This window comes from Panulirus ornatus, chromosome 11 (genome assembly GCF_036320965.1).
Source record: "Panulirus ornatus isolate Po-2019 chromosome 11, ASM3632096v1, whole genome shotgun sequence".
Taxonomy (NCBI): domain Eukaryota; kingdom Metazoa; phylum Arthropoda; class Malacostraca; order Decapoda; family Palinuridae; genus Panulirus; species Panulirus ornatus.
This window is the reverse complement of record NC_092234.1, coordinates 42,423,032-42,450,531: the sequence shown is the minus strand read 5'-3', so window position 1 is coordinate 42,450,531 and position 27,500 is coordinate 42,423,032. Positions and strand designations below refer to the sequence as shown.

The 27,500-nt window shown below is 53.2% G+C and overlaps 1 protein-coding gene across 1 annotated transcript in view; it reads left to right on the top strand.

The window, feature by feature from the left end:
- The window catches only part of LOC139751431 (zinc finger SWIM domain-containing protein 5-like), a 390,321-nt gene that overhangs the window by 298,208 nt on the left and 64,613 nt on the right, over positions 1-27,500 (top strand). The window contains exon 2 of the mRNA XM_071666839.1: positions 16,899-17,106. Coding sequence (XP_071522940.1) covers positions 16,899-17,106 — 208 coding nt within the window. The remainder of the gene's footprint in view (positions 1-16,898; positions 17,107-27,500) is intronic.

The window sequence follows — 27,500 nt, the reverse complement described above, 5'->3', positions numbered from 1 at the left end:
GCCACAACCTTTCAGCCAAACCATCACTCAGCTTTTTCTAGCACTCCTTCACATTCTACAATCCTTCCATCACTACTAGCTCACAACCTTCCTATCCAATTTTTCACTATCCCACTTCCATCCACACCATCATACGCCACAACCTTCGTTCACCTTCCTACAGCCATAACCTTCCAGCCAATTTTATATTTACCATATCTAACTTTCCAGCCACCCATCACTACAGCCAACCTTCCCCAACTTTTTACTCAAGCCATTTCTGCCACACCATCACCACTCCACAACCTTCCAGTCCACACCTTCACTACGCCACATTTCCAGCCACCCATCACTACAGCCACAACTTTTCAGCCACATATTATACTACATCCTTTCGTCCATCCATCATACAGCTACAACCTTCCATCCCACCATCACTTCAGCAACCTTCAGCCACTCATTACTTACATGCCACAACTTTCAGCCATATCCATCACCTACGCCACATCCTTCCAGCTCACCTCATATGCCACAACCTTCCAGCCTTTCACCACACCAACTTCGCCACACCATCATTACGCCACAACCTTTCACTCATTCACACTAGCCACTATATCTTCCGTCCAACCATCACTCAGCATCAATCTTTCACCACACCATCACCACAGCCACAACCTTCCAGCCACACCATCACTACAGCCACAACCTTCCAGCCACACCATCACCACAGCCACAACCTTCCAGCCACACCATCACTACAGCCACAACCTTCCAGCCACACCATCACCACAGCCACAACCTTCCAGCCACACCATCACTACAGCCACAACCCTCTAAACTAATTTCTGGAAGTGCCTCGGCCGCTCTGATTACTTTTCATATACTTTCGTTTGTGTTCGTTCGTGGGGGAAAAACATCCCCTTAAAACGAGAACGATTCGGACGAGCCACTTCAGACCGCCGTTCGACCGCTGTCGGAAAAGTATCTGAATTCTCATTGGTTGAAAACTCCCCCTCCCCCCCACAAACGGAACGTGACGTCACCGGAAAACAAGATAAAACCAATTAAAAAAGGTTGTGGCCCGACCTCTCTCAGAGCGGCGTTCCTATTGGCCCCCAAGTTCCCTCCAAAACAACATTAACGAAACCAGGAAACCAGATAAGCCAATAAAAAACGGTATCGCTCGTTGACTTTCAAAAACCTCGATTCTAGTTGGCTGGGAAAAGCGCGTGGGGATGGGGGGGTCGCGGGGGAGAGCGTGGAGATGCAGGTAATGACTTTCGACAAAGGACTGAATAAAAGCGAAATAAATAAAAAGAAAAAAAGCACTCCACGACAAGCCGTTACTATTGTTTCCCGGTGCGCGCCAAGAAAATAGAGCAGGCGTTTAGATGTTAATGAAAGTTTGACTTTTCAGGGCTTTTTTTTTTTTCTTTTAAACGTTTCTCAGTAAATAAAAGGCCCGTAGTAAGGGGAAAGGGGGGAGGGATAGAGAGAAAGGGCAGGGGAGGGATAGAGTGCCCCTAAGTGGGTTCTTTATTTTCCCCCCTCCCTCACTCACTCCCTCACTCTAGCCTAATGGCTTGACCCAGTGAACCAGAAGCCAGGGCTGGAGAGAGAGAGAGAGAGATCATCCTTGGCGTCAGCGGTAGAGGCAGGCAGGCCTCGCTGTGTGTGTGTGTGTGTTGTGTGTGTGTCTCCCGCGTCACGACTGGTGGTGAGTGTGTGGCGAGCGGCGACGGCGTCTGCGTTATGGATTCCACGACGGCCGAGTGTCGTGGGATGTGGCTAGGACGTCTGTGTCTGTGTCTGTCTGTTTTGTCGGTCGCGATTGGTTCCATCGAGACGTATGGAAGGGGGTACAGTAGAAGGGTGAGGGAGGAGGGAAGGAGGAGTTGCGATGGTTGACGGTAGGTAGAGTGGACGGGTTCGAACCGCTCGTTTGTGGACCAGATAGCCATCCACCCAGCAGCAGCAGCAGCAGGCGGGAGGGTGAAAAAGTTGCCTCGTCCCCATCGCCTCTCACCCGCCAGGAGGAAACATTCGTTACCTCTCACCCAGCCCTCCTCTCTCTCTCTCTCTCTCTCTCTCTCTCTCTCTCTCTCTCTCTCTCTCTCTCTCTCTCTCTCTCTCTCTCTCTCTCTCTCTCTCTCTTCGCCTTCCTCCAGCTCGAGGCTTCATGGCCCCAAACAGAACATGACTACAGCCTCCTCATATATATATATATATATATATATATATATATATATATATATATATATATATATATATATATATATATATATGTCGTTATACACCACCTCTTCAAGTGAGTCGTAACGCTTTACTACCTCATTACTTCTCCACCTCCTCATTTACTCCTCATTTTCGTTATTGGCCTCATACTCATTTGTCTGTGTTACCCTCATGCTCCTCATTTTTTTCTGTGTTACCCTCATGTTCCTCATTTCCAGCGGACTCTGGTGTTTCTCATCCTCATGAGATTTCCACCTCCCGGCCTTCCTGTACGGTCGGCAGTACAGCTGGGGTTTGCCCTGGCCTCTCTGCTCACGTTCATGTCTTGGTGTCAAGTATGGGTGACTGTTGGTTCTTCTGGCAGTGCCTGCACGCATTCTGCATGCACCAGTACCCTCCCCATACTCGTGTGTACCCTCCCCACATTTGTACGTACCCTCCCCACACTTGTATTCCCCAGTACCCTCCCCACACTTGTATTCCCCAGTAGTCTCCCCACACTTGTATTCCCCAGTAGTCTCCCCACACTTGTATTCCCCAGTACCCTCCCCACACTTGTATTCCCCAGTAGTCTCCCCACACTCGTATATAGCCTCCTAGCCTCTCCCTGGTCACGGATCTTCCCGACGGCCCGACGGAGGGAGGCGCCGACCGTTACCGACAGCGTGCGACACCAGCAGCTCCCGGCACGACACCCCCGAGCGGCCGACGCCGACAGCCGCCAACACCGATACTTCCCGACACCAGCAGGAGCAGACACCCCCCCTTCCCCTCCTCTTCCTCCTCGAAGACCACTATCAGCTCTTATCAGTTCGGTTTTTCTGAGGATTCCAGACGTCGTCAGCAGATGGGGGGGGGGACGAGGCATTGTTCCTTGCGTCGGGGTCGACGCGTCCGCCCTGACGCCGCCACTGCCCGACGCCGACGGAGGCGTCGTCGTCCACTCCGTTACCCGCCGGGCCGCCACCCGGTATCGCCTGGTTCTCTCCTGCCAAGGGGAGATAGGGAGGACGAGGGAAGGCCAGATGGCAGAAGACCTGGTGAGGTTATCTGCTGGGGGAGGACAGTTGTAACATCCAGATTATCTCTGTGTAAAGATGGAGACAGGACAGTACAGCAGAAGGCTCCTCCCCCACCCACCACTATAGATGGAGACAGGACAGTACAGCAGAAGGCTCCTCCCCCACCCACCACTATAGATGGAGACAGGACAGTACAGCAGAAGGCTCCTCCCCCACCCACCACTATAGATGAAGACAGGACAGTACAGCAGAAGGCTCCTCCCCCACCCACCACTATAGATGGAGACAGGACAGTACAGCAGAAGGCTCCTCCCCCACCCACCACTATAGATGGAGACAGGACAGTACAGCAGAAGGCTCCTCCCCCACCCACCACTATAGATGAAGACAGGACAGTACAGCAGAAGGCTCCTCCCCCACCCACCACTATAGATGGAGACAGGACAGTACAGCAGAAGGCTCCTCCCCCACCCACCACTATAGATGAAGACAGGACAGTACAGCAGAAGGCTCCTCCCCCACCCACCACTATAGATGAAGACAGGACAGTACAGCAGAAGGCTCCTCCCCCACCCACCACTATAGATGAAGACAGGACAGTACAGCAGAAGGCTCCTCCCCCACCCACCACTATAGATGGAGACAGGACAGTACAGCAGAAGGCTCCTCCCCCACCCACCACTATAGATGGAGACAGGACAGTACAGCAGAAGGCTCCTCCCCCACCCACCACTATAGATGGAGACAGGACAGTACAGCAGAAGGCTCCTCCCCCACCCACCACTATAGATGGAGACAGGACAGTACAGCAGAAGGCTCCTCCCCCACCCACCACTATAGATGGAGACAGGACAGTACAGCAGAAGGCTCCTCCCCCACCCACCACTATAGATGGAGACAGGACAGTACAGCAGAAGGCTCCTCCCCCACCCACCACTCACACCGGAACATCACATGGCAAGACAGTAACTATTATGGAAGACAGTTTACAACATGGTGGATATACCACCACGGAAAGTTTATAGGGAAGGAGGAATGATGGCGTACATTTCAGCTCCCAGATTTTCAGCGAAAAAAAGAGATTTTAAACTAACACTATCAAGAAAAAGACTAGAAATATGTGCATACTATATTATCTTTCTTGCTATATGTAATATTATCATATGCTCATATATAATCTTTCTTGCTATATGTAATATTATCATATGTTCAGTTGTATTTTGAATATTCTTGTAGTCGTCCGCTCTACATCGTTGTATGTGATTCCACTTTTCTGTCAGTGTGCGCTGAGGAACCCCCTTACCCACCCGTGTAGTGAAGTCGTACCGTTGTGTCTGTGACCATCGTGTGTGTGTGTGTGACTGTGTAATGTGAAGAAGTCATCGTAATGTCAAGTATTTTTGGGGAGCTGCTGTGTTACGATCCTGGAGTCTGGGGCTTTGTGAGCAAGAGAAGTATTAGATCTTGTGAGTGTGTCTTCATTATGGATTATTTCGCAGTGATGGCTTTGGTATTGTTGTTATTCTTTGTATTTGCTTGGTATTTCTTCGTAGGTAGGGATGGGGGAGGCAGTAGGGTGTGTTGGGAGATAATAGGGTGGGATGGGGAGGCAGTAGGGTGTGTTGGAAGATAATAGGGTGGGATGGGGAGGCAGTGGGGAGTGTTAGGTGATAATAGGGTGGGATTGGGGAGGCAGTAGGGAGTGTTGGGAGATAATAGGGTGGGATGGGGAGGCAGTAGAGAGTGGTGGGAGATAATAGGGTATGATGGGGGAGGCAGTAGGGAGTGATGGGAGATAATAGGTTGGGATGGGGAGGCAGTAGGGTGTGTTGGGAGATAATAGGGTGGGATGGGGAGGCAGTAGGGTGTGTTAGAAGATAATAGGGTGGGATGGGGAGGCAGTGGGGAGTGTTGGGAGATACTAGGGTGGGATGGGGAGGCAGTAGGGAGTGTTGGGAGATAATAGGGTGGGATGGGGAGGCAGTAGGGTGTGTTGGGAGATAATAGGGTGGGATGGAGAGGCAGTAGGGAGTGTTGGGAGATAATAGGGTGGGATGGGGGAGGCAGTAGGGTGTGGTGGGAGATAATAGGGTGGGATGGGGAGGCAGTAGGGAGTGGTGGGAGATAATAGGGTATGATGGGGGAGGCAGTAGGGAGTGATGGGAGATAATAGGGTGGGATGGGGAGGCAGTAGGGAGTCTATGAAGAAGTACAGAAACGAGTGGTGTGGGTGAGGCATACTCCTGGCCCGGAAATCATTTGGGAGTGTAGATTAGGCCGATAATCCCAGTGTGTTGCAGCTTCCTGTCACCCTTGCCACCTGCTGCATCCTCACCCCATCATCATACATCCTTACAACTTCTGTATACCATTAAGCTATACACTCTGTATACCGGCTATACACCCTCTGTGTACCATTACAACTCTCCCACGCCCCATTCTGTGTTACACCCGAGCTATGGATCATAGAGTACACTGCCCTGTACACCCGGTACACCCAATAGACCATACCTATACCCGGTACACCCAGTATACCCTACGTACAACTCTTACACCCACCCTACACCCAGTACATATCCTGTCTACACCCTTTACACCCTGTCTATTCCAGGTGTACCCAGTGCATCCTCCTGTACACCTGGGGCACTCTCCCCACGCACACCCACCCACTCCACTGCCATCTCCCACAGCTGTCGTGGTGGGCGGTGGAGGAAATGCCCCACAACTTCAGTGGGAGGATGAGGGAGGTCTGGGGATTGTCGTCTTGCCTCCTTCAAGACCAAGACAGGTGTGTGGGGATTTCTCCCCACTGTGGTTAGGTTCTGTCCTTCAAGACAGGTGTGTAGGGATTACTCCCCACTGTGGTTAGGTTCTGTCCTTCTAGACAGGTGTGTGGGGATTACTCCTCACTGGGATTATGTTGTGTTCCTTCAAGACAGGTGTGTGGGGGATTACTCCCCCACTCTGATTATGTCTCTTCCTTCAGTGGAAACCCTTTGGTGGGGATTACTTCGAGAGAACTCCAGGGCAGGGATTTACCGGAAGGGATCATAGTAATGATAGAAATCCCCCCCCCCCCCTCGGGGAGATGGCTAGTAATCCAGTTGTGTTAGAGAGAGAGAGAGAGAGAGAGAGAGAGAGAGAGAGAGAGAGAGAGAGAGAGAGAGAGAGAGAGTCCACCCGCTCGTACCATCGGCGGGATTTTGCCCATAGCGCTCCAACAGATAGATAAATAGATAGATAGATAGATAGATAGAGCAGGAGATGACTGAGCTGGCCCCAGGACGAGGCGTGACCCACACAGGTAGAGCAGAGCAGGTGGGTGTTGCCCCCCACACACGACCCTCCCTCTACTCTTCTTCCCCGGACGGTCGGCCAGGACGCACATTCCTCCAGGAGAGGACAGGAAGCCAGGTGTTCGACAGAGCCCGTCTGTGTGTGTGAGAGAGAGAGAGAGAGAGAGAGAGAGAGAGAGAGAGAGAGAGAGAGGAAGTTAGGGAGACAGATGAATGGTCAGAGACAGAGAAGGTCGGGTGTTCCTCGATGCTGTTGTGTTCGGCCGACCATCGGCGCGACGTATGATCTCTTCATTTTTGAACCTCTGGCTCATTTCATTTTTTTTTTTCCTTTTTTTTGTAATTTTCCGGCGTGTTACCCACCCTTGAGCTCCGTGGTTGCGTTGGTTCGACTCCCATTACCTGGGGATGAAGAGAGGAGGAGGAACCGCCACACCGGTCAGCTGGTATGTAGTAACTGCTGAAGGAGGCGCAGAAGAGCGAGGCCACCCGCAGGAGCATTAGCTGGGTCGGAGGATCTCGTCTCTCCGTCACCAGGACCGAACCCAAGGCGCCAGGGCAGGTCAGGTCAGGACGGCTTCAGGGCAGGTCAGGTCAGGACGGTTCCAGGTCAGGACAGGTCAGGACTGTTCCAGGGCAGGTTAGGTCAGGACGGCTTCAGGGCAGGTCAGGTCAGGACGGCTTCAGGGCAGGTCAGGTCAGAACGGTTCCAGGTCAGGTCAGGTCAAGATGCCTTCAGAGCAGGTCAGGACGGCTTCAGAGCAGGTCAGGTCAGGACGGTTCCAGGTCAGGTCAGGTCAGGACGGCTTCAGGGCAGGTCAGGTCAGGACGGCTTCAGGGCAGGTCAGGTCAGGTCAGGTCAGGACGGCTTCAGGGCAGGGCAGGTCAGGACGGTTCCAGGTCAGGTCAGGTCAGGACGGCTTCAGGGCACGTCAGGACGGCTTCAGGGCAGGTCACGATGGTGCCAGGGCAGGTCAGGATGGCGCGAGGGAAGGTCAGGACGCCTCCAGAACAGGTCACGACGGCGCCAGGGCAGGTCACGACGAAGGTCAAGTAAGGCGCAGGTGGCCCGTAGCTGGACGACCATCCTGTAGGAGGGTCAACCTTCTGGACTTCACGCCGGCATGTGTTCCTCTCCTCCTTCAGGAGAGTGCGGGTGGGGTGGGACTAGGGCGTCCTGGAACGTTCCAGGACTTCCCAGGACGTTCCAGGGATTGGCGCGTCGTCCGATCGAAAACGCCATCGCAGCACTCCACAAGCGTCGTCAGGCAGCGATAGAACATGGAATGTGGAACAGATCAGGGGTTAGAGGTGATTCCAGTGGAGGGGCTGTTGATACAGTGGTAATACAATAATACATTAACCACGATGGTTCGTGGACTCATTTAATGAGGGAATCACCATGAGTGTATAATGAATGTATTACCCATACAGCCTGGGTTGTGAATGTATTATGAATACCCATACAGCCTGTATGATGAATGTATAGTAAATACATTATCCTTAAGCAAGTGTGATAGTTGAGTCTATGTGGCTTTCTTGTGATATATATATATATTTTTTTTTTTTTTTTTTTTTACTTTGTCGCTGTCTCCCGCGTTTGCGAGGTAGCGCAAGGAAACAGACGAAAGAAATGGCCCAACCTCCCCCATACACATGCACATACACGCGTCCACACACGCAAATATACATACCTACACAGCTTTCCATGGTTTACCCCGGACGCTTCACATGCCTTGATTCAATCCACTGACAGCACGTCAACCCCTGTATACCACATCGCTCCACTTCACTCTATTCCTTGCCCTCCTTTCACCCTCCTGCATGTTCAGGCCCCGATCACACAAAATCCTTTTCACTCCATCTTTCCACCTCCAATTTGGTCTCCCTCTTCTCCTCGTTCCCTCCACCTCCGACACATATATCCTCTTGGTCAATCTTTCCTCACTCATTCTCTCCATGTGCCCAAACCATTTCAAAACACCCTCTTCTGCTCTCTCAACCACGCTCTTTTTATTTCCACACATCTCTCTTACCCTTACGTTACTTACTCGATCAAACCACCTCACACCACACATTGTCCTCAAACATCTCATTTCCAGCACATCCATCCTCCTGCGCACAACTCTATCCATAGCCCACGCCTCGCAACCATACAACATTGTTGGAACTACTATTCCTTCAAACATACCCATTTTTGCTTTCCGGGATAATGTTCTCGACTTCCACACATTTTTCAAGGCTCCCAAAATTTTCGCCCCCTCCCCCACCCTATGATCCACTTCCGCTTCCATGGTTCCATCCGCTGACAGATCCACTCCCAGATATCTAAAACACTTCACTTCCTCCAGTTTTTCACCATTCAAACTCACCTCCCAATTGACTTGACCCTCAACCCTACTGTACCTAATAACCTTGCTCTTATTCACATTTACTCTTAACTTTCTTCTTCCACACACTTTACCAAACTCCGTCACCAGCTTCTGCAGTTTCTCACATGAATCAGCCACCAGCGCTGTATCATCAGCGAACAACAACTGACTCACTTCCCAAGCTCTCTCATCCCCAACAGACTTCATACTTGCCCCTCTTTCCAGGACTCTTGCATTTACCTCCCTAACAACCCCATCCATAAACAAATTAAACAACCATGGAGACATCACACACCCCTGCCGCAAACCTACATTCACTGAGAACCAATCACTTTCCTCTCTTCCTACACGTACACATGCCTTACATCCTCGATAAAAACTTTTCACTGCTTCTAACAACTTGCCTCCCACACCATATATTCTTAATACCTTCCACAGAGCATCTCTATCAACTCTATCATATGCCTTCTCCAGATCCATAAATGCTACATACAAATCCATTTGCTTTTCTAAGTATTTCTCACATACATTCTTCAAAGCAAACACCTGATCCACACATCCTCTACCACTTCTGAAACCACACTGCTCTTCCCCAATCTGATGCTCTGTACATGCCTTCACCCTCTCAATCAATACCCTCCCATATAATTTACCAGGAATACTCAACAAACTTATACCTCTGTATATATATATATATATATATATATATATATATATATATATATATATATACGTTTCTCTGTTACGGGACGTAGCGCATCCTTGGACCGCAGGAGCCTTGAGGAAAGGTCCCGGGTAAGACCAGAACTCCATAGAAAATGGGACCTGGGGTAATTCTGATATGATTATACTCTCTCTCTCTCTCTCTCTCTCTCTCTCTCTCTCTCTCTCTCTCTCTCTCTCTCTCTCTCTCTCCGTCCCCATTTCCCCATTAGACACCTGCCCCCCCGCCATCGGTACGGGTCATATTATGGCTCGGAGGTGCTAATTGCAGGTCAGGTACCGGAGCCTCACGGGGGGGGGGAGACAGTGTTATATCTATATATCGTCCATAAGGGTCACTTAGGTATCACAGAGACAGTGGACGTCGGAAAGTAGTATTTTAAGCAAAGAAAACGTGATGCTGGAAAGTTACGTTGTCTGGAACTGCTTGACGACGGCGGTACGACCATTAACTACGACAGAACGACCCCTGGATCGTACCGTCAGTCGAATATTACCGCCAGTCACTCACAGAAAACGAGGTGCGATCACAGCCAATCGCGTGGCTCGCATGATTTTCCTCTGGCACCTCAGCAGCCAATCACGTGCCCGGAACCGTGCTGGTCGTACACCCCCCCACCCCTCCTCCCCCCGCCCAGCAGCCAATCAGAACACTGAACGTGAGAGCAGTGTTGCCAGCGTGACTCATGTGTTGCGGGGTTTTTGTGTTGACGTTATCTGGTGTTGCGAACGTGACGAGTCTTGGTTGTGAAAGTGAGTATCGCGTGAACGTGAGCTGTGAAGATGAGGGCGCGAAAGTGTTCCATGACAGTCGTGGTGCGTTCACCTCCGGGCCAGAGAGCGGTACAGGAGGCTGAAAGTGAGAGGGCGAGAGAGGAAAGTGAGATAGTGGAGTGAGAGTGAGTGGAGGAGCGTGCGATAGTGAGAGGAATGTGAGGCATTGACGGATAGTGAGGGGATAGGATGGGACGGGCGATGGAAGGGAGGGGGGGTGTTAGACACACAGGAGGGGTTGGGGGCATGGGTGGCGAGAGAGAGAGAGAGAGAGAGAGAGAGAGAGAGAGAGAGAGAGAGAGCTTGTGTTGGGGTATTGGGTTCTTGTGTGTTGTTGATGATGATGATGATGAGCTGGGGTAAGGGGGGGGGAGATGGAGGGGTGTGAGGGGTGGTATTCGTGCCCCCCCACCCACCCCCTGAGGCTGTGTGGGGGGGGGGACTTATGGATCTGGAAATATTGACATATTGTGATATTGGTTTTGCTTGACTGTTCTTCATTATTACGCTCGCTACCACAATACCACACTCTGTGGACCAGTCTACCACTGTACCACACCGTGTGGACCAGACTACCACTGTACCACACCTTGTGGACCAGACTACCACTGTACCACACCTTGTGGACCTGACTACCACTGTACCACACCTTGTGGACCAGACTACCACTGTACCTCACCGTGTGGACCTGACTACCACTGTACCACACCTTGTGGACCAGTCTACCACTGTACCACACCTTGTGGACCAGTCTACCACTGTACCACACCTTGTGGACCAGTCTACCACTGTACCGTACCTTATGTACCAGTCTACCACTGTACCACACCTTGTGGACCAGACTACCACTGTACCACACCATGTGGACCTGACTACCACTGTACCACACCTTGTGGACCAGACTACCACAATACCACACTCTGTGGACCTGACTACCACTGTACCACACCATGTGGACCAGACTACCACTGTACCACACCATGTGGACCTGACTACCACTGTACCACACCTTGTGGACCAGACTACCACAATACCACACTCTGTGGACCAGTCTACCACTGTACCACACCATGTGGACCAGACTACCACTGTACCACACCATGTGGACCTGACTACCACTGTACCACACCTTGTGGACCAGACTACCACAATACCACACTCTGTGGACCTGACTACCACTGTACCACACCATGTGGACCTGACTACCACTGTACCACACCTTGTGGACCAGACTACCACTGTACCACACCTTGTGGACCAGACTACCACTGTACCGTACCTTATGTACCAGTCTACCACTGTACCACACCTTGTGGACCAAACTACCACTGTACCACACCGTGTGGACCTGACTACCACTGTACCACACCTTGTGGACCAGACTACCACTGTACCGTACCTTATGTACCAGTCTACCACTGTACCACACCGTGTGGACCAAACTACCACTGTACCACACCGTGTGGACCTGTATACCACTGTACCACACCGTGTGGACCTAACGACCAGAAAGAACACAGTGTTTGACGATCATCCTCATCTGGAGCAGCTGGAGGCTTGTGTGTGTGTGTGTGTGTGTGTGTGTGGTGTGTGTGTGTGTGTGTTTGTGTGTGTGTGTGTGTGTGTGTGTGTTTCTTGCTGTAGGAGGATGTGTTGCGAGGGGTAGTTCTTGTAGTGTTGTTGTGCTGTGTGTTTGTATGTGTGTGTGTGTGTGTGTGTGTGTGTGTGTGTGTGTTACCGGAAGTTGCCATATCCTTTACGCAACACAAATAGCTGTATTATTGCAACACTTGTATTGGAACCTTCAAATTGGTGTTTCCCCTAATTAAATGAGAGTTGTTTCTTTGTCACCGTGTTCCGTAATTACATCCCCCACAAGGCTTTAGCTAATATGTTAAACATCTGAGGAACTCACACATCCAGAAATGGATTTTTTATTATGATAAGCGACATTGTTGGTAGTGTTGACTGCATAGCCTCGCGTGTCCTGACTGTTGGTAGTGTTGGCTGCATACGATATATCATTACAATATATATATATATATATATATATATATATATATATATATATATATATATACTTTTTTTTTTTTTTTTTTTTTTTTTTTCTTTGTCGCTGTCTCCCGCGTTTGCGAGGTAGCGCAAGGAAACAGACGAAAGAAATGGCCCAACCCACCCCCATACACATGTATATACATACGTCCACACACGCAAATATACATACCTACACAGCTTTCCATGGTTTACCCCAGACGCTTCACATGCCTTGATTCAATCCACTGACAGCACGTCAACCCCGGTATACCACATCGCTCCAATTCACTCTATTCCTTGCCCTCCTTTCACCCTCCTGCATGTTCAGGCCCCGATCACACAAAATCTTTTTCACTCCATCTTTCCACCTCCAATTTGGTCTCCCTCTTCTCCTCGTTCCCTCCACCTCCGACACATATATCCTCTTGGTCAATCTTTCCTCACTCATTCTCTCCATGTGCCCAAACCATTTCAAAACACCCTCTTCTGCTCTCTCAACCACGCTCTTTTTATTTCCACACATCTCTCTTACCCTTACGTTACTTACTCGATCAAACCACCTCACACCACACATTGTCCTCAAACATCTCATTTCCAGCACATCCATCCTCCTGCGCACAACTCTATCCATAGCCCACGCCTCGCAACCATACAACATTGTTGGAACCACTATTCCTTCAAACATACCCATTTTTGCTTTCCGAGATAATGTTCTCGACTTCCACACATTCTTCAAGGCTCCCAGAATTTTCGCCCCCTCCCCCACCCTATGATCCACTTCCGCTTCCATGGTTCCATCCGCTGCCAGATCCACTCCCAGATATCTAAAACACTTCACTTCCTCCAGTTTTTCTCCATTTAAACTCACCTCCCAATTGACGTGACCCTCAACCCTACTGTACCTAATAACCTTGCTCTTATTCACATTTATATATATATATATATATATATATATATATATATATATATATATATATATATATATATATATATATATATATATATACCCGCATATATGTATAGCGGGCAGAGGTCTCAACATTACCTCTTTATATTATCGCCTATATGTGTGCACGGGGGGGGGGGGGGGGACACTCATGAGGCGCCACTTCTTAGCCCATCCTTCTTCTTCTTCCCATTGGTTATGCTGCCCGCTGAAGTTATGGTTCTTCACGTCCTTCCGTACACTTCCTCACGTCCCCCTCCGCACACTTCCTCACGTCCCCCTCCGTACACTTCCTCACGTCCACCTCCTCACCTCCCTCCGTACACTTCTCTTGCCTCACATCCAGTTGCGCCGCCCCTTCTTGTCCCGAACTAATCCCTCGCCATCAAAGCGCTGTTCTGTTATCGAAGTCATGGTCTGTACGAAAATTCATACATAGTTCATCTCTCTCTCTCTCTCTCTCTCTCTCTCTCTCTCTCTCTCTCTCTCTCTCTCTCTCTCTCTCTCTCTCTCTCTCTCCTTAATCTTCTCTCTTCACATAGGGGGCAGACTGGTGCCTTCCCTCGTCTCTGCGCGGGTCCGTTCCACTGGGTAACCACTGTGGTTGTGTTCCTCCAGACCCTCCCCTGCAGTTCCACTTGATTCCTCATTTTAGGAAGACCAGAACACTGCGTCCGTAATGCCCTCACACACACACACACACACACACACACACACACACACACACACACACACACACGAGCATGCGTGAAATTATAACGAATTCCCCCGCGCTATTACCACAACCTGGCAACACCTGGCGTGATACAAGGAGGTAATACGAGGTACTGGGACCCTTCTCAAGGTACCAGGTAGTACCAGGTGGAGTGTGGTTCCCCCCCAGTACACACACACACACACACACACGCACACACACACACACACATACACACGCGCGCGCGCGCGCAGGGGGGGGGGACTGACTGAGCGAAGGCAGGCAACTTTCGCCACATGATGAAGCCGACCCCCTGACTCCCAGCTGGTGTAAAGGTGGCTCCATCTCTGACGACGCCAGTGACCCCTGACCCCCAGTGTGACCCCACGGCGGTGACCCCAAGCCAAGCCTGCACTGCTGCCTTTGTGCCTCCAACACTCTCCCCCACACCCACACCCACACACAGGCTTCCTCCCACAGCTGTGGCTTTCATGTACACCACCGTACACACTCCTACAGCGTGTGACATCCTCGTAACGTATCGCCAGGTCTGTGTACCGCCATGCCCTGGGTACACTGCACCGGTTACACAGGGGTGCATTCGTTCTTGAAGACGGAGTCTGGGGTGTGGTACACCATCTGTGTCCTCCACACCTGCTCCTGCAGGTGTGGCGTGGGTGTACTGGTTCACCAACATGTCTGGGTGTGTCCTATCAGGTGTGTTTCATGGTGACCAGTCTCCTCGCTGGGTTTCAAGCAGTGTAATCGAGGTGTAGAGTATTGCTCACCGCACCCACTACACTGTCCCAGGGTGTAGTATACAGCCTCCATTCGTCACTGCCTCCTTCAGGTGTTGCTCTGGGGAGTGTCGTACGGAGCGTGTCTTCCCCTGGGCAGGTGTTGTGGAGACATTATATACCAGGGGCCCTCCAGTACCTGTCCCCCCCCCCCTCCCTCCATCCCTCCACAGGTGTGCATGGCCATGGAAGTATCAGCAAGCGGTATGCAGGCCCACACAGCCTGGATGTTCACGGAGTGACATATGTAGAGAATGTTGCCACGACCCGCTGTCTGCCCGTGCCTGGCAGGGGGAGGAAGGTCCTCCCTGCTGGTGCCTGGCTGGGGGAGGGAGGTCCTCCCTGCTGGTGCCTGGCAGGGGGAGGTAGGTTTTCCCTGCTGGTGCCTGGCAGGGGCAGGGAGGTTCTCCCTGCTGGTGCCTGGCAGGGGGAGGTAGGTTTTCCCTGCTGGTGCCTGGCAGGGGGAGGAAGGTGATTCCTGCTGGTGCCTGGCAGGGGGAGGTAGGTTTTCCCTGCTGGTGCCTGGCAGGGGGAGGGAGGTCTTCCCTGCTGGGGCCTGGCAGGGGGAGGGAGGTCCTCCCCTGCTGGGGCCTGGCTGGTCACGTGAGACAGAAGTCCCCGGCTGTGACAGGGAATGTGTCGAGGTTGAGACGTGTCGGGGTCACCGTTTGACCTGCTGCTGGTGACTCTGGTGACCCCAGCGCCCGCCCGGGTCAACCTTATTACCGGGAAAGTCTGTGTGAATTGCCTCCCATCCCCTCCCCCTCCCCTCTCCTCCCCTCCCCCACGACTCAGAGAATCATGTGCACAAATTTACCTTCTTATCTGTTTCTTCAACCCTGCTTCCCCCCCCCCCCCATGCACTGGGGGGCGGGGGGGGGGCGGAAGGGGGGCTTGTGTGTTTCTGGTCCTCTTCTTCCCTTTAGTGTTTTCTAACCCCCTCCCACTATAGGTCCTCTCCCTGCCCCTCCCTACCCCCTCGTTTCGACAAGTAGCCACCCCCCGCCCCCCCCCCCCCCCCCGAGTGCCACCCGTCATGGCACCATACCTCCGGCGCCCGTCATTACCCTGCAGGTGGCCTCGTCGTACCGCAGGTGCGTCCTTGCATGGTGGTGCCCGTCGTGCCCCCCCGCGGGACGCCCTCCACCTTGGGAAAGTGTCGGGTTTCCTTCTACAGGATCTTCCTTCTGGCGTCCCACGCCCCATGCTGCCGATCCCTCACCCTCCCAGGCGACCTCTCACAGCCTCCCGGATGAGGGAGGTCAATGTGGGACCTATTGGTTTAAGACGGAGGTTACCAGGTGTTGCTGTTGGTCCCTCGGCTCGCCCACCACCCTTAGCAGTGGGCGGGCCCAGGCGTGAGGAGGTGTTGTCTGACCACGCCCATTCCGCCCCACCAGGTAGTGGGAGGGTCTGGCATCTCCCACAGGACCACCCCACTCCTCTAACTCCCCCTCACTACCCATCGTCCTCGACAGATTGTACCATTAACGCTGCCCTCTGCCCATGCCCCTACGTCCTGATGCCCTTGGTGTAGTTGTAGAAGAATTACTACCTCCGTACCCAAGTTACCCATGTCCATTACCCCCCATACCCAAGTTACCCATGTCCAAAACTCCCCCATACCCAAGTTACCCATGTCCAAAACCCCCATACCCAAGTTACCCATGTCCAAATCTCCATGCCCAATTGTTCATGTTTATGTCTCCCCTGTGCCCTATGTCCAGACCTCCGTACCAGTTCGCACATGTCCAAGCCCTCTCTCCACGCCCTATCAGTTCACATCAGGACTGCTACACCTCCTGCCTATCTCCTTCTACGCCCCCTTCTTCAGGAACTGGCCTTGTCTTATGTTTCCCTCCCTTAGGAGCTGACTTGGGCCTTGTGTCTCCCACCCTCGTGTCCCTCCCCTTCCTCTCCTCCTCCTCCTCCCCCTCCTCCTCCTCCTCCTCCTCCTCCTCCTCCTCCTCCTCCACCGCCACCTTCAGGAACTGACGGAGTCTTCTGTATCTCTCCCCCACTCCAGGTTTCCACCTCTCCGGGACAGTCATCTGCAGCCGGAGTTCCGTGGGCCCCCTCCCGGCGGCGGCCGCCACCACCATCACCACCACGGCTGTCGACTCCACCACCACCTCCACCACCACCTCCACCACCACCACCACCACCGCCACCAACACCACCTCCTCCACATCCACGGCCCCACAAAAGTGCCAAGTCTCAATATCATTTGACAGGTAAGTGGCTCCTCTCGTGTACCCCCGGTGATCATGGCCTTATGTGAGCAACCTTGTGCCTTCTTGTCAAGCCGGCTTGACTCTTCTTACTATTCCTCTTCCTCCTCTTCCTCTTCCTCTTTTTCGTCTTCCTCTTTTTCGTCCTCCTCTTCTTAGCCTTCTTCTTCGTCTTCCTCTTCTTGGCCTTCTTCTTCGTCTTCCTCTTCTTGGCCTTTCCTCTTCTTCGACCTCCTCTTCTCGGCCTTTCTCTTCTTCGTCCTCCTCTTCTTGGCCTTCTTCTTCGTCTTCCTCTTCTTGGCCTTCCTCTTCTTCGTCCTCCTTTTCTTGGCCTTCCTCTTCTTCGTCTTCCTCTTCTTGGCCTTCTTCTTCGTCTTCGTCTTCATCTTCCTCTTCTTGGCCTTCCTCTTCTTCGTCTTCCTTTTCTTGGCTTTCCTCTTCGTCTTTTCTTCTTCTTCTTCTTCTTCTTCTTCTTCTTCTTCTGTTATCTTTATCTGTCGTTTCTAAGTATTAGTTAATGGCATCTTCTTGCTCCTCTCTCCATTTTCTTCATACATCGTCATTAGACTTTCTTTTTCATTCCTCATTTCTTAACCATTTCATGGTTCTCCGCTCACCTTCTGTGTCGTCATAACAGTGAAATGTTCATTGTCAGCCAGGCGACCCACCAGCAGTGCTTGTAGTGTCAGCCAGGCGACCCACCAGCAGTGCTTGTAGTGTCAGCCAGGCGAACCACCAGCAGTGCTTGTAGTGTCAGCCAGGCGACCCACCAGCAGTGCTTGTAGTGTCAGCCAGGCGACCCAACAGCAGTGCTTGTAGTGTCAGCCAGGCGATCCACCAGCAGTGCTTGTAGTGTCAGCCAGGCGACCCACCAGCAGTGCTTGCTGTGTCAGCCAGGCGACCCACCAGCAGTGCTTGCTGTGTCAGTCAGGCGACCCACCAGCAGTGCTTGTGGTGTCAGCCAGGCGACCCACCAGCATTGCTTGTAGTGTCAGCCAGGCGACCCACCAGCAGTGCTTGTAGTGTCAGCCAGGCGACCCACCAGCAGTGCTTGTAGTGTCAGCCAGGCGACCCACCAGCAGTGCTTGTAGTGTCAGCCAGGCGACCCACCAGCAGTGCTTGTAGTGTCAGCCAGGCGACCCACCAGCAGTGCTTGTGGTGTCAGCCAGGCGACCCACCAGCAGTGCTTGTAGTGTCAGCCAGGCGACCCACCAGACCGGCGTCAGCACGAGGAAGGGAGGCGTCGTCGTCGTCGTCTTCGTCAGCAGCACCTACCTGGTGGTGGTCCAGGTCCTTCGTGGATACTGTGGCTGGACTGGACAGGGTTGGTGGTGACGGATGTGTGTGACGCCTGGCCGAGCTAGTTACCCAGTGTGACGGGTCTTTTAAGGCCGTGATGGACGGTGTTACAGGCGAATGTGACGGTTGTCGGGGCTGCGTCGCATGGGGTGACGACTAGCGGATGTGACGGCAAGTTCCCTCTCATCGTAGGTGACGGTCCGTTCCCACCGTCACAGTGGAACGGTCCGGCGCCCCTCGTGGGTGTGTGTGGGGGGGATATGGCCCCCGTTGACGAGGTTTTTAAACAGGAGGGTGACGGCGGGGAGGAAGCTCTCCCCCACACGTTATGTATCCTCCCCAGGAAGAGGAAGTATCTTTCCACATGCTCTATACCCTCCCCAGGCAGAGGAGGGAGCTCTCCCCACATGCTCTATATTCTCCCCAGGAAGAGGATTTAGCTCTCCCCACAAGCTCCATATCCTCCCCAGGAAGAGGATGGAGCTCTCCCCACAAGCTCCATATCCTCCCCAGGAAAAGGAGGAAGCTCTCCCCATATGCCCTGTGTGCTCCCCATTAGCTGACTGTGTGGTGCCACGTCCTTCGTTCGTTGGGCTGCAGGATAGATTTGGTTGTGAGGTTCTGGTTGTTAGATGGGGGTTGATTGTCGAGGGGGTTTAGGTGCCCTCGGGTTGTTGGTTATGGTTGTTTCTGTTGTGGGTATGATGGAGCAGTACCAGTTGTGGTGTGGGTCATGCCCTGGCACCCGTTGTGTGGGAGGGGTGGCCCCTGCCTGGCTCCGTAGGATGCCATGGTGAGGAAGCCTTATCCTTGGAGGTCCTTCACGTCATAGTCCCACGTCTCTCCACCACCAGAGATCCCAACAGATCCCGCCCCTCCTCGTCCTCGTGTGGTGAGTGGACGTCCCGTGTTGGTCTACCTGGCCACCAAGAGAGCGCGAGTCGAGTGCGCAGTCGATTCTATCAAGCGCCACCTTCGACAGTCGACACTCAGCGAACCTGATTCACCGAGTCAGTAGTAGCCTTCCAGAATCCTAGATGCCTAAGTCGTGATCGCCCCCCGCCCAGGAGTGATGTGATGACAGGCAAGAGGTGTTGGCTGGCGCGGACGATGAGGGGACGCCTCACTTCCCGAGGTGGAGCCGGCTCGCGCCAGCTCGAAGCAGGAGGAGGATGGATTAAGTGGTGTGTACTGTACTCTTTCACTCTCCACCCTTCTACCACGTCCAGCTGTAATAGAATGAGGCGAGTGTATGTATACGATGAGCGTCGTGGAGTCTCTCCACACCTTCCTGTATCGAGGCGAGGCGGACTGTACTCGAGTTAGTTAGCTTTGTAAGATACAGGGACGCGGCTGCGCTACGTTGGACTCGTCCTGCCGCAATGGACTGAGGTACTGAAGGAATTTACTGTGTACCTCCTGCAGCAGGGTATGGCTGACGCGACGAAGGCGCGTGAGGTGAGGTGAGGGGCTTGGGGGGGTTACTTCCGCCGTCACCTTGGAAGCCACGACACCTCTCACCTTGAGGGCCGCGCCTGACGGAGGGGGGTCGAGCGGCAGTGAGAGGTGGACCTCATGCCACACTCACGACCGCCACGCTACCCGAGGCGTCCAGGTTCGCCAGGTTAACGACCAGTTTTATGCCGGGGTGAAGCATGTCATCCAATCAGCTTGATGAACTACGAATTTATTGAACCGCTTCCCCTGGTGAGATGGCCTGGCCACCTGGGCGCCCCCACGCCCTCCCACCTCCTCCCTCAGCTGTCTCAGCTCTGCCTGCCGGAGGCCAGGAGAGAGGGAGGCCTGATGAAATGAAACAAAAGACGCGGTGAAACAGGTCCTGTACAGAGCAAACAACCTCTCCCCCGTCCTTTGAAGAGCGGGCGAAGGACGGTGCCGCCCGCAGGCGCGTCGTCCGAGAGGGTCCCCCTGAGGCACGGACACCCCCCCGTGTCCCCCTGAGGCACAGACACCCCCCGGTGTCCCCCTGAGGCACAGACACCCCCCCCGTGTCCCCCTGAGGCACAGACACCCCCCGGTGTCCCCCTGAGGCACAGACACCCCCCCGTGTCCCCCTGAGGAACAGACACCCCCCGGTGTCCCCCTGAGGCACAGACACCCCCCCGGTGTCCCCCTGAGGCACGGACACCCCCGGTGTCCCCCTGAGGCACAGACAACCCCCGGTGTCCCCCGTTGCCCACGTAGGTTCCTGCCACTGGATGGTAGCTCAGGGGTCCACCGTCCCAGGTAGTGTGACTTCTGCCTACAGTGGTACCCACCTACCTACAGTAGTACACACCTACCTACAGTAGTATCCACCCACCTACAGTAGTACCCACCTGGCTACAGTAGTACACACCTACCTACAGTAGTATCCACCCACCTACAGTAGTACCCACCTGGCTACAGTAGTACCCACCCACCTACAGTAGTACCCACCTACCTACAGTAGTACCCACCTGGCTACAGTAGTACCCACCTGGCTACAGTAGTACCCACCTACCTACAGAAGTACCTACTGCCGCGCTGGGAGGGCTTGCCCGTCGCGCTCACCGCAAACTATTCTATTGGATATTGTTCTTTCTCCCTACTACCCACTTTAATCCCGTCCCCCTCACCTCGCGTTTTCTTTTAAGTTCGAGGCTCTCACCTCCTGCCTAACAAACGCAACCTCCCCCCGCCGAGTGCTCCCTCCCTCCCTCCCGGCTCCATCCTTCCGGCCTGATCCTCTCCTTCATAAGACGCTGGCCACGTCCGTCCTGCTAAATATTTCGTGGTGGGTTACGACCACACACACACACACACACACACACACACACACACAAGCTCGCGCGCGCGCGCGGCCATGAATATAGCAAGAGGTGGGTGGCCAGGCTGGGCGGCGTCGCTGCTCTCGCTGGCGTGTGTCCGGCCCACCCCGGCCCGCTGCAGGGAACGTTGTGCCCCACGTCTCCACCTACACCTCCCGCATGTATTGCCTCAGTTTCTTAGACAACTCTCCCCTCTCCCCTCTCCCCATCCCCCTCCCTACCCCTGGTGCTATGACTAGCTCCCCACACCCCACCCCTGCTGCTATGACTAGCTCCCCACCCACCACCCCTGCTGCTATGACTAGCTCCCCACCCACCACCCCTGCTGCTATGACTAGCTCCCCACACCCCACCCCTGCTGCTATGACTACCTCCCCACACCCCACCCCTGCTGCTATGACTAGCTCCCCACACCCCACCCCTGGTGCTATGACTACCTCCCCACGCCCACCCCTGGTGCTATGACTAGCTCCCCACGCCCACCCCTGCTGCTGTGACTAGCTCCCCACACCCCACCCCTGCTGCTATGACTAGCTCCCCACACCCACCCCTGGTGCTATGACTAGCTCCCCACACCCCACCCCTGCTGCTATGACTAGCTCCCCACGCCCACCCCTGCTGCTATGACTAGCTCCCCACACCCCACCCCTGCTGCTATGACTAGCTCCCCACGCCCACCCCTGCTGCTATGACTAGCTCCCCACACCCCACCCCTGGTGCTATGACTAGCTCCCCACACCCCACCCCTGTTGCTATGACTAGCTCCCCACGCCCACCCCTGGTGGTATGACTAGCTCCCCACATCCCACCCCTGCTGCTATGACTAGCTCCCCACATCCCACCCCTGCTGCTATGACTAGCTCCCCACACCCCACCCCTGCTGCTATGACTAGCTCCCCACACCCACCCCTGGTGCTATGACTAGCTCCCCACATCCCACCCCTGCTGCTATGACTAGCTCCCCACATCCCACCCCTGCTGCTATGACTAGCTCCCCACACCCACCCCTGCTGCTATGACTAGCTCCCCACACCCCACCCCTGGTGCTATGACTAGCTCCCCACACCCCACCCCTGCTGCTATGACTAGCTCCCCACACCCCACCCCTGCTGCTATGACTAGCTCCCCACATCCCACCCCTGCTGCTATGACTAGCTCCCCACACCCACCCCTGCTGCTATGACTAGCTCCCCACACCCACCCCTGGTGCTATGACTAGCTCCCCACACCCCACCCCTGGTGCTATGACTAGCTCCCCACATCCCACCCCTGGTGCTATGACTAGCTCCCCACACCCCACCCCTGGTGCTATGACTCTTGGTCAGTTTTCGTGTCATTCCTCCCTCTTGACGTGTCCACCTTCCTCTTTCACGGTTACTTACCTGCTTCCCATTTTCCCTTCACTTTTCTCAGAGTGTTTCCCCCGTTTTCTTCTCTCTCTCTTTCTGCCTTTGATTCAGTGCATCATGATGATGGATCACCTTTTGTTTGTCTGTTCATCCTCCAACGTGACAGTTCGGGTTTTCTAGTCGTGTTTTTCCCTCCCCCGCCCACTCATTTCAACAGCACCTTTCTCTCATATTCCCCTCATTTATGACTTCCTTTTCGCATTTACGTGTAAGATTTACATGTACTACTTTCACCCTCTTCCCCCACTACCCACCTACCCATTTTTTTTTTTCTTGAACTCCTCTCCCATATTAAGACAGGCCAGGTGGCCTCAACCCGTTTTCGAATGTAGAGACATTTTTACTTCCCCTCCCCCCCCCCTTTCCTCCCCCTACCCTCACCCCCCCCCACTCGGCATGTTTGGGAAATCTAAATCCTCATCTTCGTAGATTTCCCTCCCCTCTCTCTCTCTCTCTCTCTCTCTCTCTCTCTCTCTCTCTCTCTCTCTCTCTCTCTCTCTCTCTCTCTCTCTCTCTCTCTCTCTCTCTCTCTCTCTCTCTCTCTCTACCTGGTGAGAGAACACGGCCATGCTGGTGGGGGAAGGTGTCTGTCATCCTCGCATTCACTGTTGAAGGAATGTTCAACTTGAAGGTTGCACAGATGGGCTATTTTGATGCACAGCTGCGCTGAAATTTGTAACATGGGCAACAGTCTTTGTAGGGATACAGATAAACGCGTTGCTCTGTGTTACAGTGTGGGGTAGGGGGTACAGAAAAATGCGTATCTGTGTTACAGTATGGGTGTAGGGATACAGAAAAGCGTGTAGATCTATGTTACAGTGTGGGATAGGGTACAGAAAAGCGTATGTCTGTGTTACAGTGTGAGGTACGGAAAGAGAAAAGTGTGTAGGTCTTGTGTTGCAGTGTGAGGTACGGAAAGAGAAAAGTGTGTAGGTCTGTGTTACAGCGTGAGGTACGGGTACAGAAAAGTGTGTAGGTCTGTGTTACAGTGTGAGGTACGGGTACAGAAAAGTGTGTATGTCTTGTGTTACAGTGTGAGGTACGGGTACAGAAAAGTGTGTACGTCTGTGTTACAGTGTGAGGTACGGGTACAGAAAAGTGTGTATGTCTTGTGTTACAGTGTGAGGTACGGGTACAGAAAAGTGTGTAGGTCTGTGTTACAGTGTGAGGTACGGGTACAGAAAAGTGTGTATGTCTTGTGTTACAGTGTGAGGTACGGGTACAGAAAAGTGTGTATGTCTGTGTTACAGTGTGAGGTACGGGTACAGAAAAGTGTGTAGATCTGTGTTACATTGTGAGGTACGGGTACAGAAAAGTGTGTATGTCTGTGTTACAGTGTGAGGTACGGGTACAGAAAAGTGTGTATGTCTGTGTTACAGTGTGAGGTACGGGTACAGAAAAGTGTGTATGTCTGTGTTACAGTGTGAGGTACGGGTACAGAAAAGTGTGTAGGTCTGTGTTACAGTGTGAGGTACGGGTACAGAAAAGTGTGTATGTCTGTGTTACAGTGTTGGTGGGAGTACATAGTGGCATAGCCGAGGTTGTGTGTATATATATATATATGTCCATGTGGTATACGTCCAAACTTACCATGTGGGCAACATGGGCAAGAGCTTCATGTGGTTGTATGAGGATTACTATGTGGTAAACATGGCCATTGCGGTGTGTGGTATGCGCCGGACTTGCCGTATGACGTAGGCAACATAAGCAAGGTCTCCTCCTGTATGAGGCTCTCATGAACATAGGTGGAAGGTCTTGTGTCGTGCACCACAACCAGCCGACCTGAAATAAGAGGGGGAGATGGGGATGTGGGGATGTGGGGGGATCCGGATGTCTTTTTACGGTAAATAAAGGGTGGGGGGGGTATGTTGTGTAATAACTGGCGGTTCAGGAGGAAAGTGTTGTCTCTCTCTCTCTCTCTCTCTCTCTCTCTCTCTCTCTCTCTCTCTCTCTCTCTCTCTCTCTCTCTCTCTCTCTCTCCATCAAGATGGTACGTGACGCGTGTTATCAGCCCAGGTAAGGTTGATGCATGATTCCAGGTGGGGGGTGATTCCAGGTGGGGGTGATTCCAGGTGGTGGTGATTCCAGGTGGGGGTGATTTTACAGCAGCGACCTCGGGTGGGGGACGGGGGAAGGGTTGTTCAGGTCAGGAGGAGAGAGGGTCACCTCGCGGCCTTACCGAGACGAGGTCAGTCGTAGGGATGGCGGTAGTTGGGTTAAGGTCAGGCGGTGGGTCAACGAGGACCACCTGACCTGGACACAGAGGGTGGTTTGGCCGGGGCTTGTTATTGCCCCGTGTGTAAAGACCTGATTGAAACCAGTGGTGTTCAGTCGACTCATGTGACCGCTAAGTACCTTGCTGGTCGTTAGGTAGTTCACGGCACCACTAGTGATGGGATGGGGTGTTTGTAGGATAGTTAAGTCGGGACTAATGTTGTCTTGTCTCAGTGGCTGAGGCGTGGAGATGAATGGTGGCGTGGAGGAGGTAAAGCAAGGCCCAGCTCCTGGCGTGGTGGCGGGGATGGCTCAGCAGCCTTGGGTGTGGGAGATGTGGACGTGAGGGGGACGTCTGGTAGGGTTGTGCTCCTCTACTCCACCTTCTGGTGTTGATCTACCTACCTCTGCTGGCTGCTGAGGGCGTCACCACACTGCCGCCTCCTGCTACTGCTACTGCTGCGGAGGCGGTGGTGGTGGTGGTGGTGCTGAGGGCCGCCAGGGAGCCCGTGAGATCCTGGGCGGGAGCAGATGGAGGAGGGATCCTGGAGAGGAGGAGGAGGAGCGGTAGGAGAGGGAGGTCCTGCCTGGCACGCTGGTGTGCGGTGGCGGCTGTAGGACGGCCCCGTCTTGGATATTTAACGAGGCAGCCAGGAATAATTGATAGAGCTGTACTGGGGGGGATTTCCGCGGCCCTCCTGGCCCAGGGCCGCTCCCTCCTGCTGTACTGGGGGGGATTTCCGCGGCCCTCCTGGCCCAGGGCCGCTCCCTCCTGCTGTACTGGGGGGGATTTCCGCGGCCCTCCTGGCCCAGGGCCGCTCCCTCCTGCTGTACTGGGGGGGATTTCCGCGGCCCTCCTGGCCCAGGGCCGCTCCCTCCTGCTGTACTGGGGGATTACCGCGGCCCTCCTGGCCCAGGGCCGCTCCCTCCTGCTGTACTGGGGGATTACCGCGGCCCTCCTGGCCCAGGGCCGCTCCCTCCTGCTGTACTGGGGGATTACCGCGGCCCTCCTGGCCCAGGGCCGCTCCCGCCTGCTTTAGTTGGGGATTACCGCGGCCCTCCTGGCCCAGGGCCGCTCCCTTCTGCTGTAATGGTGGGGGATTACCGCGGCCCTCTTGACCCAGGGCCGCTCCCTCCTGCTGATGCTGATGTTGTGAGGCTCTTGGGTATGAGGCTTAACCCTTGGCCTGACCCGAAAAGCTCACATCACTGGTCAGGCCGTCATACCCAAGGGTCGTACTGTCGTGCTCAAGGGGTTAATTCACAGTTCTAACCGACATGATCTCCACAGCTTGTAGGGTAACTGACTGCCCACAGCTTAGCGTAAACTGACTGTCCACAGCATATCATAACTGAATGTCCACAGCTTATCATAACTGACTGTCCACAGCATATCATAACTGAATGTCCACAGCTTATCATAACTGACTGTCCACAGCATATCATAACTGAATGTCCACAGCTTATCATAACTGACTGTCCACAGCATATCATAACTGAATGTCCACAGCATATCATAACTGAATGTCCACAGCATATCATAACTGACTGTCCACGGTTATATTAACTAACAGTTTAGTATACCCACGGGCGTGTTAACGGTCCCTCACCACTATACTGGTTCCCTCAAAGCCAGAGTGTGAATCATGATCCTCCTGCCACGTCCACCTCCCGGCCGCCACCTCTTCAACCATCCCTTCCCCCGGCCGTCATGCTGCTTCCTATAGCTTTTGTGTGGAGGCCAACCACACGAGGCTGGACCGTTATGATAATGCCCCAGTCCTTTTCTCGGACAGATCATCTTTGGAAATTACCCTTCGTCTTTCGTCCGTACTCCTCCACCTCTCGAGCCATACGTCTTTTAAGAGTCAGGTGTACGGACACCTGAGGAGGTCGGGTTAATCCTTGCTACTTTATTTTTGTATCACTTTCCGGGGGGCCCTGGTTGGGTGTATAGCCAGTACCGTGTCTCACGACCACTGTAGAGGAACTGAAGAATGATCTCGTACGTTACTGTGTACAACACAAGGTTAACAATACGTGTATTGTCTTCAGCTGTGGTAACTCGTATCATACAGTCCATAAATGTCAGGAGAATATACTAAGAACATCCCTCTCAACACTTACCACTGTTTAACTAACATTCAACCGTCCTCACCACTGTCTAACTAACATTCAACTGTCCTCACCACTGTCTAACTAACATTCAACCGTCCTCACCACTGTTTAACTAACATTCAACCGTCCTCACCACTGTCTAACTAACATTCAACTGTCCTCACCACTGTATAACTAACATTCAACTGTCTTCACCACTGTTTAACTAACATTCAACCGTCCTCACCACTGTATAACTAACATTCAACTGTCTTCACCACTGTTTAACTAACATTCAACTGTCCTCACCACTGTATAACTAACATTCAACTGTCTTCACCACTGTTTAACTAACATTCAACTGTCCTCACCACTGTTTAACTAACATTCAACCGTCCTCACCACTGTTTAACTAACATTCAACCGTCCTTACCACTGTATAACTAACATTCAACTGTCTTCACCACTGTTTAACTAACATTCAACTGTCCTTACCACTGTTTAACTAACATTCAACCGTCCTCACCACTGTTTAACTAACATTCAACTGTCCTCACCACTGTTTAAC